This window comes from Tachypleus tridentatus, chromosome 6, assembly GCF_004210375.1.
Source record: "Tachypleus tridentatus isolate NWPU-2018 chromosome 6, ASM421037v1, whole genome shotgun sequence".
NCBI lineage: Eukaryota > Metazoa > Arthropoda > Merostomata > Xiphosura > Limulidae > Tachypleus > Tachypleus tridentatus.
This window is the reverse complement of record NC_134830.1, coordinates 24,028,361-24,045,788: the sequence shown is the minus strand read 5'-3', so window position 1 is coordinate 24,045,788 and position 17,428 is coordinate 24,028,361. Positions and strand designations below refer to the sequence as shown.

The window sequence follows — 17,428 nt, the reverse complement described above, 5'->3', positions numbered from 1 at the left end:
TAGAGGGTCATAGTTAGGGAGTTCGAATCCTAATCTCCGTCAAACCAATCATGTTTGCCTTTTCAATCTTGGGGGCATTACATGTGACAGTCAATCCCTCTTTTCATTGATAAAAGAATAGGCCAAGAGTTGGCGGTGGATGGTGACGACTAACTGTCTTGTCTCTAGTCCTCGTGTAGCTTTGCGCTAAATTAAAAAAAAAACACAACACACAAACAATACATAAATAATATTATGTATAGAATGTTACATAAGCCGATAAAATTTCCATGTGCAACTGTAATAATTCTAGAAACCTACATTATTACTACCTGTAACTGAAGATTTCTCAATAAAACTAAGTTTCGTGGAACATCGCACATTCTTGTCGAAATGTTTGTGAACATCGGTACGCCCCCATTTACTTTCATAGTTCTTACTGTACGGTCACTTAGTCATTAATAAACTCCATTACTTGACACTTCGAATACTGAAGTGCATACGTGACGTAGTGAAAACAATACTAGTGGCACACATTTTTTTGTCTTCTACTGTTTACAAAAATTTGAAGAAATTGCAAATTTGTCAGTAATTTCTTCTAAACTTTTGTAAAGCGTTTCGGTTGCGAGTGCAATTATTATAAGGCTTTCGCTAAAATGTAACATAAAGTGACCTGTTTTAGTATATTATTAAATTAGTGTTAGTTCTATAGAATTTTTAATCACGTGTACATACAATGTTATGGTTTATGTGTCAGTAGTTTGAAAAGATTGAAAGGTGTCTGAAGAATCGGTAATTATAAATACACAGATGGGTGTTTAAGTGTTTGTTAGTCGTAGATTCGTTATGCAATTAGAAAATCTAATCTTTCTATTATTTCACTAATATCTGGCGTATGTTTTAGTAAAGTAACGTTTTGGATTGAAACATTAATTTCTCATTTTTGGGTTATTTTATTCGTATGTTTATTTCGTGGTTTGTTTCGATAGGAACAGTTGTATTGTATTCTGCGTTTCTTGGAGGATAAGGTTTGTTGTAGGTTTTTTTTTTCGTATGAAATATAGTTTTGTCAACAGAATGCTTTCGAGGTCTCTTTAAGGAATAATTTTTAAAAAAGAAAATAAATGTTTGTAATTAGGTTCGTTCGATTTTGGTGTGTTTATGTTTTGGACTTTCTCAAGTATTAATTTTGTTTTATCTATGTTTTATTATTTTCTTTGAAGGGCAATTGGTTAGGGTTAGCAAGTACGATAAACTTGGCCTATTCTATGTCTCATAACGGTATGTAATATGCTGGATTAAAACCTTGCAAGTGAAAAAAAGATGTTAATTATCAAATTAAAATACAATTTGGAGACATCAGCTGGACATCATAAAAGCAGTGAAAATATAAATTTCTTAAATTAATACAATCTTTAAAACTATAATTCCACATCTCTACATTTTGTCATGACGTGAAATACTCACTTGTTCATCTTCTTTTCAGCGTCGTTTATTGTGCTTAAAATGCTATCAGAAAGTTCCCAATTCATTTTAGCTGGGGACTGAATAAATACTGTTGACTTATAAGTTTCTTCAGGTGGACAAGACTCTCTGAAATAGTACCACAGTATCATGCGTTAAATGAATACTACAGTATCATGCGTTAAATGAATAAAACAAATAGATTGGAAGTGAACAATGACCTTAACCTCTTCTACTTGGAATTAAAAGCTAAATCGTTGGTTACTATATTTTTACTCATATCCAAAAATATTTTTTTTAACATAGGCATGTCTTCAAACGATGAACATGTTAATAAAAATCGAATCCATTATTGTCTTCATCATAGTTGTCATCATAAACTTGCCATGAACACCTACCTTTTATTACCAAAACAGATCTGTCGTCACAAAAGTTCCAACCAGTCTGCCTTTGGACATGATGTGTGCGAAACCGAATAATGATTTTTTGCACTGAATGTAAAACATTTCTGCTTTAGAAGAATAAGTTATTTATATTATTTATTTATTTTTTGCCCTAGAGAAAGATATTAAAACCACGCTTGGAACACTGTTTTATACATTAAAAACATATATATACTTTCTTAATATTTATTAGCCTAGTGACACAATAAGTCTAATGAGCCTACGGAATGTGGAGAATTATCTTTTGTTTCTTCCTTTTGGACGGGTCATTCTGAAACCAGATGACAGGCATTTATTCAATGATGAGAGAACGAAAATACAGAACTAACACCATTTTCATCTATTAACGTGAGCACATGGCATGAGTGAAGGTATGGTGACAGAAACACTGACTTCTACATTCTGCAGGTAGTAAAAATAATGCAGTATTTTATAAAAAGCATATTCTATGATCTTGCTATTGTCATATGTATAAAAGTTTGCTCGTGAACTTTGAAGTGGATGATTCTGATTCCTGATTAATAACCCTTAATAAGCTAATTACGAAGAATAATATAGAATAACATTTGAGGTCAGCTATGATTAAATCACTGATTATTTTCTATTTATCCAGGAACTGTAACTACTGTTCCAATAAAATATAAAAAAGTACCTTTAACATGCAAGTAGGATTACATGTGATACAGTTACACAGATAACGCACACAGGTTTTAAAAATAGTATATTTCATGGAATAAAACCTGCTAATTTGGAATGTTTTGTAGTTTAAAAGACACTCACAGAATCATTTACACAAAATTTACCATCTTCTTAAGATGTCTGAAATCTACATCATGATGTAATATTTATTCTCATTAATTTTCATTTGGTTTGTACAGAAGTTCAGGCAACTCGTATACCGACCGTTTCTGGATCCTTAAAACAGTAAAACAAACAGAGCTACTGGGCCTCTTCTGATCAACAACCAAATATTACAAATTTTATGACAATCAATATACAACACTCATATCTTGAATCAGTGTTTTTCTGTGTTCTTATCAACAAATTTCTTTCCCATTATTCCAAAACTTCTTTTATTTTTTGATCAAGTTAGGTGCAATAAATAGTTTTATTTTTCATTTCTTGGTTATGAAGCTATTTTTCTGTTTCATAGTAATATTTAATAGCTTCTATTTACCTTTTTATGTTGATATTCCACGTTTATATTTTTGATGTTACAATTCACTTTATGAATGTTGGTACCATCTCATTTCGTTAAAAATAACAGGTGTAGGCAATGTTCAACTCGAACCTGTATCTTATAAAACATTTTTCCATTTTTAACGAAATGACTTCATTATTTCAAGAGAACTAACTCGATAAAGTTGTTAACCAGAATAAAATAAATATGTGATATGGTTATTGGTATGCCATAATGACAAACCATAAACAAGCATGTCATAATGACAAACCATAAACAAGCATGCCATATTGACAAACCATAAACAACTTAGTAATTTTAAAAGGACCAAATGGAAACATAAAACTAAAAAAAAGACAACGAAAAAAATCACATGGATGAATTACACACTTCACATTAATTAAAATAGAAATATGTTAATGAAAATTTAAAAATTAATTAATTTTTCACATGTTGTAAACCTATAATACACTACTTTTCACAGTTATGCATACATCTGTCCAAGGTGAACGATTATCCTACATAAAATGTAACCATTCAAAACGTATGGTAGAAAATTTAAATCAGTGTTTACTAACGAACGTGAAATTTAATGAATACGTTGTTACAAAGACTTATGAGTTGTGTAGAACGTAGCTTTACAAAATATTATCCAGTTTAAATATTTTAGTATTTTGTTCTAACAAGATAATTTCTCAGTTTATTTGAAATATACACAAAAGCACACGACCGTATTTATCATAATTTAATGATAATGTTGAACAGATGGAGGTTGTTATATGAAAAATCAGGTGACACAACACATCTAGATGAAATGTTAAGAAAAGCTTACGAAAGGATAAAACTGAGCACTGGTTCATAAGATATATATATATGATAATTTTGGTGACGCCATTCTACTTACAAAACCCCAAATAATCTGAACATGTGGTTCTCATACGTGAATATTCACTATGTTTTACGCGATTTGCTGCTTTACATATTTAAAATCGTTTCAATATAACTTACTTAGCCATCTGTATAAGGAAGTATTTTTTGAATGGATGGATATATCTAAAATTATGTTGTATTTCAGAGACTCTGAAAACCACGTTTTCAACATTGAATTAAAGTAGTGACATAATTGGTGAATAGTGAGGGGCAGATCAGACAAGTTGTTTAAACAGAATATTTTGATTGTTTTTAACTGGAATGTAGGTGAAATATCGATAATATATGAAGTTCACAAACATTGTTTTAATACTTAACTCTATCAGTATTAATATTCTATATATATATATATATATATATATACTTACATATAAGTTAGAAAATCCTGCATGAATTTGACAACAGTGATTCCTTCTGACACGGAATGCTCAATAACCAGACCGCACACTCCATCACGACTCACTACAAACTGCAATATGTCAGAAATTAAAAATATACTTCAAAGACGTAAAACTTACAATACACAGTAGTATTAATATTGTCATAACCGTTATGAACGTAAACTAAAGGCGATAGATACACCGAAAATATAATAAATTATTGCATATTATTCTATGTCGATGCCTGAATGGTAGCACATTTACAAAACTGATCAAATATAAGATTATATCAAGAAAATACCGAGTAAACTGTTATATTAAGTATACTAATGTGATATCACACAGTAATATTCAAGTAACAGCATTTCAGCCAAATTCTCTTCCAGAAGGAGGTTTTCTATTTTAAAACTTGGAAGAGGGAACTTTAATTATTGATATGTTTAAATATATATAGTCATATTATTACTTAAAATTACGAAATGTGCACATTGTTTCACTGTTCCTTGTCAAATTCTATTTTTTATCTGGCGTACACTTAATTAAGTGAAATATAGTAAAACGATTTTGGAACCTTACCATCGCATTACAGTCTTGGCCGCCATGTTCGATCGTGCTCTACCTGATGGCCATGCATTTTGAAAATAACCTAGCAGCACAGTTTCTATTACAAAAAGCTTCTGGTAAGACTTATATGACTAAAATATGTATAGTTTTTATAATACAACTAGTGTACGAAAAGGAGTTTCCAAGCAGCTAATTCATTAGATTGATTGCACATAAACCCACTGGTGTTACATCTGGTAACTTAATCATCGGATCTTCATATCGAATAGTATAAACACCTATCTCATTCTCCAGACGTATGTGATATTTGAATGGACACGTCATTGAAGCAACTTGTGCCCTTCTATTTTCTCAGATGAAGATCATGCTTTCCTGGTTATGCTGTATACTGTTGCTTGTGACACATAAAAAACTTTGCCACGAAGTTTTTGTTTGTATATTTTTACCTGTTACAAGATGTTGCTCTTTACTTATCATGGCTGGGGTATGATTTGTGCTGGGGTATGACTTGTGTTGGGGTATGACTTGTGCTGCGGTATGACTTGCGCTGCGGTATGACTTGTGCTGCGGTATGACTTGTGTTGCGGTATGACTTGCGCTGCGGTATGACTTGTGCTGCGGTATGACTTGTGTTGCGGTATGACTTGCGCTGCAGCATAACTTGTGCTGCGGTATGATTTGTGTTGCGGTATGACTTGCGCTGCAGCATAACTTGTGCTGGGGTATGACTTGTGTTGCGGTATGACTTGCGCTGCAGCATAACTTGTGCTGCGGTATGATTTGTGTTGCGGTATGACTTGTGCTGCGGTATGACTTGTGCTGCGGTATGACTTGCGCTGCGGTATGACTTGTGCTGCGGTATGACTTGTGTTGCGGTATGACTTGCGCTGCAGCATAACTTGCTGCGGTATGATTGTGTTGCGGTATGACTTGTGCTGCGGTATGACTTGTGCTGCGGTATGACTTGCGCTGCGGTATGACTTGTGCTGCGGTATGACTTGTGTTGCGGTATGACTTGCGCTGCAGCATAACTTGTGCTGCGGTATGACTTGTGCTGCGGTATGACTTGCGCTGCAGCATAACTTGTGCTGGGGTATGACTTGCGCTGCAGCATAACTTGTGCTGCGGTATGATTTGTGTTGCGGTATGACTTGTGCTGCGGTATGATTTGTGTTGGGGTATGACTTGTGCTCTTGTGCTGCAGTAGGACTTGTGATAGGTTGTTTTTCTTGATTTCCTGATGCTTCAAGTTAATCCACATTCATTGGTTTTCTCAACTCGTTAAGTGTAAGGGATGTTTCCCATTTCAAAATTTTTAAATTCCCGATATGAACACATCTTTATAATTTGACTATATGGGTAATTTGTATCAGAAAGAGCTGATGCACACCCATCTCAAAATCAATTAATCTGTTTGGTGACGTAATACTACCTATAAGAACAGGAAACATTTCTTGAACAAATAGAGAAATCTAGAATTATCTAGTCTTTCAGAGGCACTAAAAGCAACGTTTTCAACATTGAATAAAGCAGTGGCATGATGGTTGAAGAGGGTAGGTGACACAAGCGTGTTCTTCTAAGTTTGTTTGTCAGCTGATGTTGTGTCACATAAACAAAAAAATAATAAAAAATAAAAGTAAAGGATTAATCACACAAAACTTGTTTGGACAAAATATTTTAATTTTTTGTTTGTGTTTGAATATCGATAAAAAATAGACAACGGCTATCAGAACTCGCCGTCCCTAATTTAGCAGTGTAAGACTAGAGGGAAGGCAGCTAGTTATCACCACCCACCGCCAACTCTTGGGCAACTCTTTTACCAACGAATGGTGGGATTGATCGTTCAATATGACGCGCCTACGACTGAAAGGGCGAGCGTGTTTGGTGTGACGGGGGATTCGTTGATTTTATAATTGAAATTTTTCAGTAGCTGAAATTACCAGTAGTGTATACAATTCACATACAGTATTATTAACTTCATAATAAATATCAATTTGATGTACTCAGTATTTTGTTTGGTTGTAATAGAATATTTTCGGTTACGCAGGTTAAATTAACTAGAAAAGCGCACAATGTCTCGAATATCTTTTTAACCTTGTTTTAGCACAAGGAACAGCTTAAGATGTATGAATTGCAAGCTCTAAGTGCACTATATGGATATGGAAGGTGGTGAAACTTTGAAATACATATCATTTATAGTATTAAACTAGAAACTGAAGTAAAGTCTACAAGGAAAGACAAAGGGAATGTTGTTGAATGCTACCAGTCGAAACTGAAGGTTACCTTACCTAATATGAGTCAGCAAATGTGAGATCTAGTTAACAGTGAGTGCGACATTCATTACCACGGTAAAACAAAAGGTGGTAGCACAGCTACCAATACTTATATGTGTATATAGGTATTAGTGAAGAAGAAACTGAATAGTGCTGTGTGTTACAATATTTATGAGCATCAGAGATACACATTTTATGAGCAAGATCTGCAGGAGTGCATGGGGTCTCCATAGAAGTGTTACGTGACCACTTTATCTCAAGTATTCTTCAGCCTGTAATGGTAGTTTGTATGGGAGGATAATGGTCATAACCACGAATGTTTGACCTCACTTCAATTTCCACACTTGACCGACCATTAAACAAACTAAATGTGACTAACATAACACTTTAAATTTGGAACTTTTGTATTGACAGTCAATTTCTGGACTATTTGACTACTTTGGTTTCAACTAGTTAGTACTTATTTCCATTCTCTGTGTTTCCTAAACTTCATTTTATCTTCCAATGAAAAATCAATTCTACAGTAGTATTTTTGTTTGGCAAGAATCTGGACTTTTTAACAAACCAAGAAGGCCTAGAACTAGTGTTACTTTCCATCTAAAGCAATGGATGTTTAGACCCATACCGAGTCGATCGTCAGTTCGGTATTCAAATCTCCAATGACTGGACCATTTCAGTTGAAACAGCAAAATATTTCTATACCTAAGACTTTGCTGGACATCATAGTGGAGCCAGTACTGAATAAACTGACTCCAATCTTCACTCTTGGCATTGAAGAACCATCATTGAAAACAAATACTACTGCCACCAGCCACTCAAATAATCAAGATGGAGGATGCAGATATCTAGGCACTAGAAACACCTCTTTTGATGTTCTGTCAGGGTATGCCTTTTTGAGTGCACGCTGTAGACAAAATTTGCACTAACCTTTGGCGAGGTGGACAAAGCCAAAGTTTAACATGCCAAAAGTTTCACCCATCATCCTCACTATGGTTCTGCTGATCTTGCAAATACAAATTCTAGACTAATATCACCAAGAGAGAGCTATGAAATGTTACTCCATGCCAGATGGTTAGATGAAGAAGTCCTTCAGTCAGGCTTTGGCTCGGGCCAAGGAAGCCATACAAGACATTACCATAGCTAACAACAAGCCAATGGCATCCTTTGAGAACTTCATAGGAAGATTAAAATAAAGGTAATGGGTAATTGAAAGTCGCGTTTGACGCCAAGGTAAGTGCACAAGTTCAACTTTTGCTTTATTTTCTATATCTTGAATCCTACACCTATTTAAGTAAAACATTTCGTTAAAAATATGGTCTATAGAGTTTTATTATGTCTCTTGTACACTGCACTGAAATGTTTTTATTTGCTATTCTGTTGTATTTTTTATTACTCTAATAGTTTTAATACACATATGTAGAAATTTGAAAACATTATTGAGGGACTGGTTCATTTATCTTGTTGATGAATTTATTTCCTTTATTAGGATTCGAGTCAAAAGACCACCTGCAACAAGATCTACATATTGCTTCATTAATTTACATTTTGTAAATTTTTTTTTGTATTTTGTTCTTTTTTATACTAATGTATCTAAACTCAGTGAATTTAAAGCGTTTATAAAAAGAAATATAATTGTTTAGGTTAAGGTAATTTTCAGTTAGTTTATGTTTTCCGACGGAAAAGGTAAAATGATAAAATTTGTTATTGTGATGGTTTAAGTCACTATTAAAGGGAATTTTTCTTGTAGTGACTATCAAGGTATTCTGTTAGAACCTTATAAAGGTTTATTATTACTCTGTGTCTATTACCATATTTTATAATCTGTCAAGGACTGGTTGTTAAGATTCTTGTGGTTCACGAGGTTGAACCACTTCAGTGAACGTGCTTGTACTCACAATCACACTGACAGTTGGTGCTGTTGTCTAGCCATCTGCCCTCTGGTCTATCGTTTCTAAATTAGTAGAATTGTGTGAAATCCGAGGGAAAAAAAAAGCATATTTACATATTATACGTAGTTTCTTAAAATTTTCTGTGCTGTTTTGTGATATATTAAAGATCATTATAAAGACGAGACAAAGGGTTGATTGTGTAATGCATTATTCTTTGTCTGAGGAGTTTATATTCGTGTACGGATTCGTTGTTAAAGGATATTTCTGTATTAAGTTATAATTCAACGTCCAAGGTTATGATTTCTGTGAGATGTACAAATGTTGGAAAACAGAAAGATGGAATTCTTAACCAGCTCAATTTTAAAGTCTGCTGGTTGTAAAATTAAAGCTTTCGGATAACCCTGAGGTAAGATATTTTAAGAGTGTGTGGGTTTCACATAACACTTGATCAAGATATCCGTTAAACTGATATTGTTCTAACCTACTTTTGTTTCTTTGTTATTTTCAAATTTGATAATACCTGTTATATCCTGTGGTTATCATAACTTGTATAAAGGTGTTCACAGCAATGTCCTTCCATGACAGAACAGGTAACGCATAAGTTATGACCCTCGACTCGTAATCTGCAAGTTGTGAGTGTGAATCCTCGTCCCACCAAACATGCTCGCCCTTTCAGCTGTGTGGGCGTTTGTATGAGACAATTAATCCCAGTATCCGTTTGTAAAAGAACAGCCCAAGAGGTGGCGACAGGTGATGAGTCTAGCAGCCTTCCCTCTAGTTTTGCAATGCTAAATTAAGTACTGCTAGCGCAGATAGCCTTCTTGTAGCTTTGCGCGAAATTCAAATCGAACCAAAATGCTCGGTAAATGCCAGGTTTTTTTGAACCTAAGTAACCTTGAATTACCCAGTCTACTGGGAGACCTAAACATGAAAACATCTAAAAGAAGTGAGTCTCAATAATGAGAAACTGCAGGCACATACGCTGTATTTGTGTTTTACAAATAACAAATATTGTATTTTGTGTAATACTCTTTCTTAAATTTCGTTATTCTGTCTATCAGTAACCCAATCAATAAGGGTTTAAACGTACTTCATAGTTCCATATCCTTAATAAATCTCCTGTTTTGTGGACGTAACTGATGAAGTTCTGAAGTTAGTTCAGCTTACCTATATTCCACATTATTACGGAAAAATTCAACCTGTGCGTTTTCGTAAAATTTGATCTATATAAATGTCAGGTTTGTATAGTAAGATAAAGTTAACTAGCTTACCCATAAATCAACCTTTATAGTGTAAAATAATGGTTGATATGGATGTAAACAGGCCAGGTGGTTAAGGCACTCGACTTGTAATCTGAGGATCTTGAGTTCCAATCCCCATCGCTCCAAACATGCTCGCCCGTTTTAGCCGTGAGGACGTTATAATGTGACGATCAATCCCACTATTCATTGGTAAACGAGCAGCCCAAGAGTTGGAGATGGGTGGTGATGACTAGCTGCCTTCCCTCTAGTCTTACATTGCTAAATTAGGGACGGGTAGCGCAGATAGTTCTCGTCCAGCTTTGCGTGAATTTAAAACAACAACAACAAGCAAACAGGCCATCCTTCAAATCTTTCAATAACATTTTGATTATACAAAATCTAGATAACTAACCTGCAGAAACTTGTCAAACCAGCGGTTACCACTATTGAAATCAGTACCACCCCCCATGAAGAATGTGACTTGCCATTGTTTCCACCTCAAGGTTAATTGACTCCCTGCGGATGCTGCAGTAGTTTGGCCTAGAAGTCAGTGGCTCATCTAGACACAGTAAAAACAAACTTCTTTCCATCATGTTCAAAGAGTGTTTGTTGACTCCACCTGTAATTTCAAATTAAATCATCAGAAAGATGAAGAAAGTTTAGTATATATTCATGGAAACAGGAGTATTATGAAGCATGTTATATGTGATATTACAACGTGATGTGTTTTTGTATTGAATACACCGACGAGTAAATTGTTTGTATATGTGTTTAGATTTCCCTACATGTTATTGGCCCGATATGGTCAGGTGTATATGGCACTCGACTCGTAATCTGAGGGTCGCGAGTTCGAAGTCCGATCACATCAAACATGCTCGCTCTTTCAGCATTAAAATGTGATGGTAAAAGAGTAGCCCAAGAGTTGGCGGTGGGTGGTGATGACTAGCTGCCTTCCCTCTAGTCTTACACTGCTAAATTAGGGACGGCTAGCAAAGATAGCCCTCGAGTAGCTTTGTGCGAAATTCAAAAACAAACAAACAAAATAAGTTACTTATTTTTTACTTTTCATATTTAAGTAACACATTCTTATATTTATCATGGAATAGTTCAATAATTTTATTTGAAGTTTCTTTATTAAATTCGTTAAATATTAATTTTCCATCAACATTTCGACATTAATAATAAAATATTGTAACTTATAAACTTTACAAAATATGTATAATTATGAAGTTATAACGCTTATAACAAAAAAGTATAATACATTACTGTTAGAAGAGGGTAAACCATACATAGGAAAAGAAATATATTTTAGTTCATGAAAAAAATATTTAGACTGTATCATTACAATTATTTAAGTTTCTAAATCTAAATGCTCTCCATTGACACAGTGGAGGCCCGGCATGGCCAAGCGTGTTAAAGCGTGCGACTCGTAATCTGAGGGTAACGGGTTCGCGTCCCCGTCGCGCTAAACATGCTCGCCTTTTCAGTCGTGGAGGCGTTATAATGTGACGGTCAATCCCACTATTCGTTGGTAAAAGAGTAGTCCAAGAGTTGGCGGTGGGTGGTGATGACTAGCTGCCTTCCCTCTAGCCTTACACTGCTAAATTAGGGACGGCTAGCACAGATAGCCCTCGAGTAGCTTTGTGCGAAATTCAAAAACAAACACAGTGGCATGTCTGCGGACTTACAACGCTAAAAACCGGGTATCGTATATATGGTGGGCAGAGTATAGATAGCCCATTGTATTGCTTTCAGAACTACAACAATTTAACCTAAATAAATTATAAATTGGAGTTTTTCGGTTTATAATTCTACCATATAAATAGTGTTAACAACATCATTTATCTTACAATTATATATACTAATTAAATCATCTATATATCTGTAAGCTTAGCAAAAATATCAGGATGTATGTAATTTTCAATAAACCTTTACTCAGTAATATTGACTTTTTGTTCCTTTATTATTAATTGTAATGTTATTTGAGAATGCAGGAGTTGAAAACGAACCTCTCCATTCTTAATTTAAAATGTCCTATTTGGCTTTTGCTGCCATCTAGTAACAAGGAAATACAATTTAATAATGTTCCAAAATAAGAATAAAATAAATAAAATCTACTGAAAAAAAAATCAACTAATGAAAGATAATTATAGCCTAGTTCTGAGGTTATCATAAAAAATAACCTGACAGTGAAAATTTTCTCAACTCGGAATTACGAGTGAATTTATTCTTACATCCTGGACGTATTCGAACTCGCTGGCAATAACGAATGGAATATATTAAAGTTACAATTCGAGTCCTGACAGTTTTGTAATGAGTAAACAATTAAAGTCGGATTCCAAAAACATGCGTCATATCCCGAAACATCACCATGTAGTGAAAGTGTCGCTTGGGATAGTTTGTGAAACTAGTAAACATTGTTAAGAGATAGATTATTTAAAATCAATAAATTTCAAGAGATGATTAATAGGTGTTCTTAGTAGCGTAGAACCTTTACTGGGAAACAAACAGAAACAACAATATCAGCCAATGAGTTTAGTTAAGACTATGAAAGTTTATAAATATCAGGTATAGTGCACTGCAATGAATAGTTTAATTTTGTAAAAACTCAAACTGTAAACAATACGTAACCAGTCTTTGACTCAAGCTGATGGATTTGTGACGATCAAAGGTGTAAGGTTATAAAATAAAACTCACTTTTCCTTATCATAGTTTGTAGTCTATACGATTACATAACTCTAGTCATTTTTTAACAGAAACCGATCACAAACCAGTTTATACCTTACATTATAACGACTAGTCTGCTTCCTACTTCAGGGAAATACTGAGAAGGATATAATGACTAGTCTGCTTCCTGCTTCAGGGAAATACTGAGAAGGATATAATGACTAGTATGCTTTCTGCTTCAGGGAAATACTGAGAAGGATTGTATCTGTTGATCTCCGGTTTTCTTTGTTTGTCATTCAGCACAAAGCTACAAATTGAGCCATCTGTGCGTTGTCCACTACAGGTATAGAAACCCGGTTTTTAGCGTTATTAGCCAAAAACACTGACCGCTGTGGGTGGGCAGTTTTCTTGGTAAAAAGAATAAGTTGCTATACATTCATTTGTACAGTATTTTTCTCATTAAGACTTTAATCAACTAACTATTTGAATGTAATTAACAGGGGTAACCAAGGTTTGTTTACAAATTTTCCGAATTGAATGAGTGTAAAATTGGTAACGTAGATGTAAGAATCTTCTTTCTTTGTTTGTTTTTGAATTTCGCGAAAAATTACATGAGGGCTATATGAAGATGACCTAAGGTCGAAATGTTATTCTGTACCTTATTTTAATGAAAGTGCTAACACCAATACCAGTCGTCTTGAGGATACAAGAGAATATTTATATATATCAAGCATTTTGTTTCATTTGTTTCTTGTTAAGCGTAAAGAAACCGGCACAATAGACTATCTCTGTTATGATAACAGCCAATATCAAAACTCGGTTTTTAGCATCATAAGTCGTCAGATTTATTGATGAGGCGTGTATTAAGTTAGAGTTCTTTGGTTTCTTCATGATATCCAATACACCTGCTTGGGACCCAGCATGGCCAGGTGGTTAAGGCACTCGACTCGTAATCCGAGGGTTGCGAGTTCGATCCCTGTCACACCAAACATGCTCGCCCTTTCAGCCATAGGGACATTATAATGTGAGGTCAATCCAATTATTCGTTGTTAAAGAGTAGCCCAAGAGGTGGCGTTGGACTGTTATGATTAGTTGCCTTCTTCTAGTCTTAAACTGCTAAATTAGGGACGGCTAGCGCAGATAGTCCTCGTGTAGCTATGCGCGAAATTCAAAAACAAACGAACCAAAGCTCCTTGGTGTTGAGCAGGTGCAATGAGTTAGAGTTTCTAGTAATTACTATTTAATACCCATATTCAGTTAGCAACGACCCCTCAATTTATGACGAACAAGACAGTGCAAACTATTTTATCATTAAAATGTCAAATAGTTTGGGGATTTTGTTTGTTTCTGATACGAGTACAAATATTCTCAAAGACTGTTTGCACTAGTCATCCTTAATTATGAACTTACAGATCAGGGGGAAAGCGGCTATTCAATAGCATCTATTGCTAACTCTTACGTCAATCATGTCCGACCTTATAGTGATTTGACTACTGCTACTATAACACACATAACGCCCGAAAGTTTTATGGTAACGGGACGTGAACATGGGACCATGCTTGATCCATCTGGCAATGAAAAAATGATTTCACTAAATCCCAGTACGGCATAATCAGGTGGTTAGGATGTCCGACTCGTAATCTGAGGGTCGCGGGTACGAATCCCCGTCACACCAAATATGCTCGCCCTTTCAGCCATGTGAGTGATATTATGTGACGGTCAATCTCACTATTCATTGATAAAAGAGTAGCCGAAAAGTTGGAAGTGGATGGTGATGACTAGCTGCTTTCCCTCTTGTCTTACTCTACTAAATTAGGGACGACTAGCACAGATAGCCTTCTTGTAGCTTTGTGCGAAATTTAAAAAACAACAAACAAACAGCTAAACCCCAAAGTGGTGGTGAAATAACGAATAGGAAGCATTTTTTTCAATTTATTTAAAAACGTTTGTTGAAACTCAGACTGAGACCATTAGAGCTACAACATATGACAAATATGCCAAGAGTTAACGGAATCAAGAAGACGAAAGTCTGACCTTATGACGTAGTGGTTATAGAAAGATTTCTATCATTGCAAGTAAACCTTTCGAGATCGCCAGATAGAATCCTCAAATACTTTAATATGTTACAAAATGCATGGTACTAAATTTACTCTGAAGCTTATAAACAAACAGAATACTTAGAACTTGATACCCCAAAATACCCTATGTGCGTGAAACCATTTTTGTTGAAAGCTATCTCACATTTGGGCATAAATATGTTTGTTAGAAGAACTATATTCCTCAAAAACCGAAAAATGTAATGAAATTGTTATTGTGCAAATATTGTTATTGTTATACATCAGATCATTTAGTGACAAGCAACCCTGTAACATAAAGGTTATTGACCCTGAACATAGTCAAGTATAAAATATTTGTTTATTCTAGTAGGTTAATATGTAAACAAATTCTATTAAGTTCATAAAGATCACTGGTCATCATAAATAACCTCGAATTTCCAGTAACGAATAGAACCATCCCATAAAAAAACACTAGCATGAGGCTAAATCAGTTGATACAAGTTAAAATTAAATTTAGTCTTTTGTGAAAACGTTTCATTCACTTTAGTGAATTCGTTCTATATTGTTGGTTAATTCTCAAGATGGATGAAAAATACTGGAAACAAATAACCTTCTTCAGCGTCTTTCACATTCAAGAATGTTCTTATATTTGATAACCAGATTCTAAACTGAGACATCTATTCAGTGAGAACAGTAGTGAATAAAATGGTTTATTGTGATAGTACCTCAGTAGGTACTTCGTAATTTAATAAACATCCTGGTTCAAAAATAATACATTTATATTCCAGTTCCATTCAAACCAAACAGAAATCTGCCATTATTTACTTTTTTGAAGTTTCTGGTATGTAGCGGCCCAACATCTCCTGTTCTGTGTTGTCAGTAGACCTACTGGGGGTTCTCCTTGATCGAACATTTGAACAATTTCACCTAATTTTTCCACCAGAATATCTTCTTTTATGTCGTTTATTGTGTCACCTAGATGTAGGATATAGAACTGAAAGAAAATACGATATATTTATAACTACCTACAATAGAACATTTAAATGACCATTACTGTTTTTTATTAATATATTATTCGTAACATAGATAAATTAAACTGTGATACATTTTAGTTATTATATTTAATTTGAGTATCTCGTGTAGGAAAACAATTGAATAACTTTTATTTGAGTATCTCGTATAGGAAAACAACTGAATAACTTTTATTTGAGTATCTGGTGTAGGAAAATAACTGAATAACGTTTATTTGAGTATCTCGTATAGGAAAACAACTGAATAACTTTTAGTTGATTATCTCGTATAGGAAAACAACTGAATAACTTTTAGTTGATTATCTCGTATAGGAAAACAACTGAATAAGTTTTAGTTAAAACATTCAGCTACAGTTTATCGTTACTTCCACCCCATCAACTTAACTGTAGTAGATGAGACCTTATTTTTAATCACTTTCTATATAATAAAATTATGTACATAGATTTATGATACCTGCAAAATAATTGTATGTTACAGATTATAAAATAAATAGCAAAGTAATATTAACCTCTAACGTACCTGATTCTTACAGGCCACTGTAATGTGTTTAGCAGTTTCATCATAGATGTGTATAATATCCTTCTCTGAACCTGGCCGGCGAATCGCTCGGAAGAATTGGTAATAAGTGTTCATACATAACGGACGTCCAGCGGAATAGTCTTGTGGAAGTGAGTTACTGAAATAAAAAATGAGATTATGCAATGTACAAAGAACAGTATAAGGTTAATATACGAAAACGTCAAAGTCATGGATAATGTTTTTTTTTATTTTATCTTCGATAAAAAACTTTTCCCGTATCTTATTCAAGTACTTTTTTAACCCTCAATACTTTAAATTGCGTACTTTGGAATATAATATTGTAGTTTGTTCATTAGCTACAATGCACAAAACTCAGATTAATATAGTGGTGAATATATTTTTGGCAAGTTACGTTTAACCCACTTATTTTATATGATTTTGAAAACGCAAATATTTGTAGAACTGAAATTGTTTCCTAGTTTAAAAGCCCAGCTCAACATATGGAAGCAAACAATATTTAGAATCATTTACGTATAATTGTTATTTTAAAAATATTTTTGGTAAAGTAATTCAACTATTAATAATGTAGTCCTGGTTTTTATACGTTATTTGAAAGGTAAACCACGCACACTGGAGTTATTTAAACTATTTAGAAGTTAACACTAATTAATATTTCTTTCCTTACTTGTTCGAAAACGTTCGTTCATTAAGATCGTTTTAACTACATAAAGGAAACTTGGCACACCGTCGTATCGGAAAAGTTTCAATCATCGAAAGTTGAGACTAAATCAGATTATCCAATCAGAAAAT

At 34.1% G+C, this 17,428-nt stretch overlaps 1 protein-coding gene across 1 annotated transcript in view; it reads right to left on the bottom strand.

The window, feature by feature from the left end:
- The window catches only part of LOC143252102 (choline O-acetyltransferase-like), a 278,304-nt gene that overhangs the window by 42,149 nt on the left and 218,727 nt on the right, over positions 1 to 17,428 (bottom strand). Inside the window, 6 exon segments of the mRNA XM_076503733.1 lie at positions 1,447 to 1,572; positions 4,365 to 4,465; positions 10,756 to 10,809; positions 10,811 to 10,962; positions 15,893 to 16,061; positions 16,619 to 16,775. Of these exon segments, the coding sequence (XP_076359848.1) occupies positions 1,447 to 1,572; positions 4,365 to 4,465; positions 10,756 to 10,809; positions 10,811 to 10,962; positions 15,893 to 16,061; positions 16,619 to 16,775 (759 nt within the window).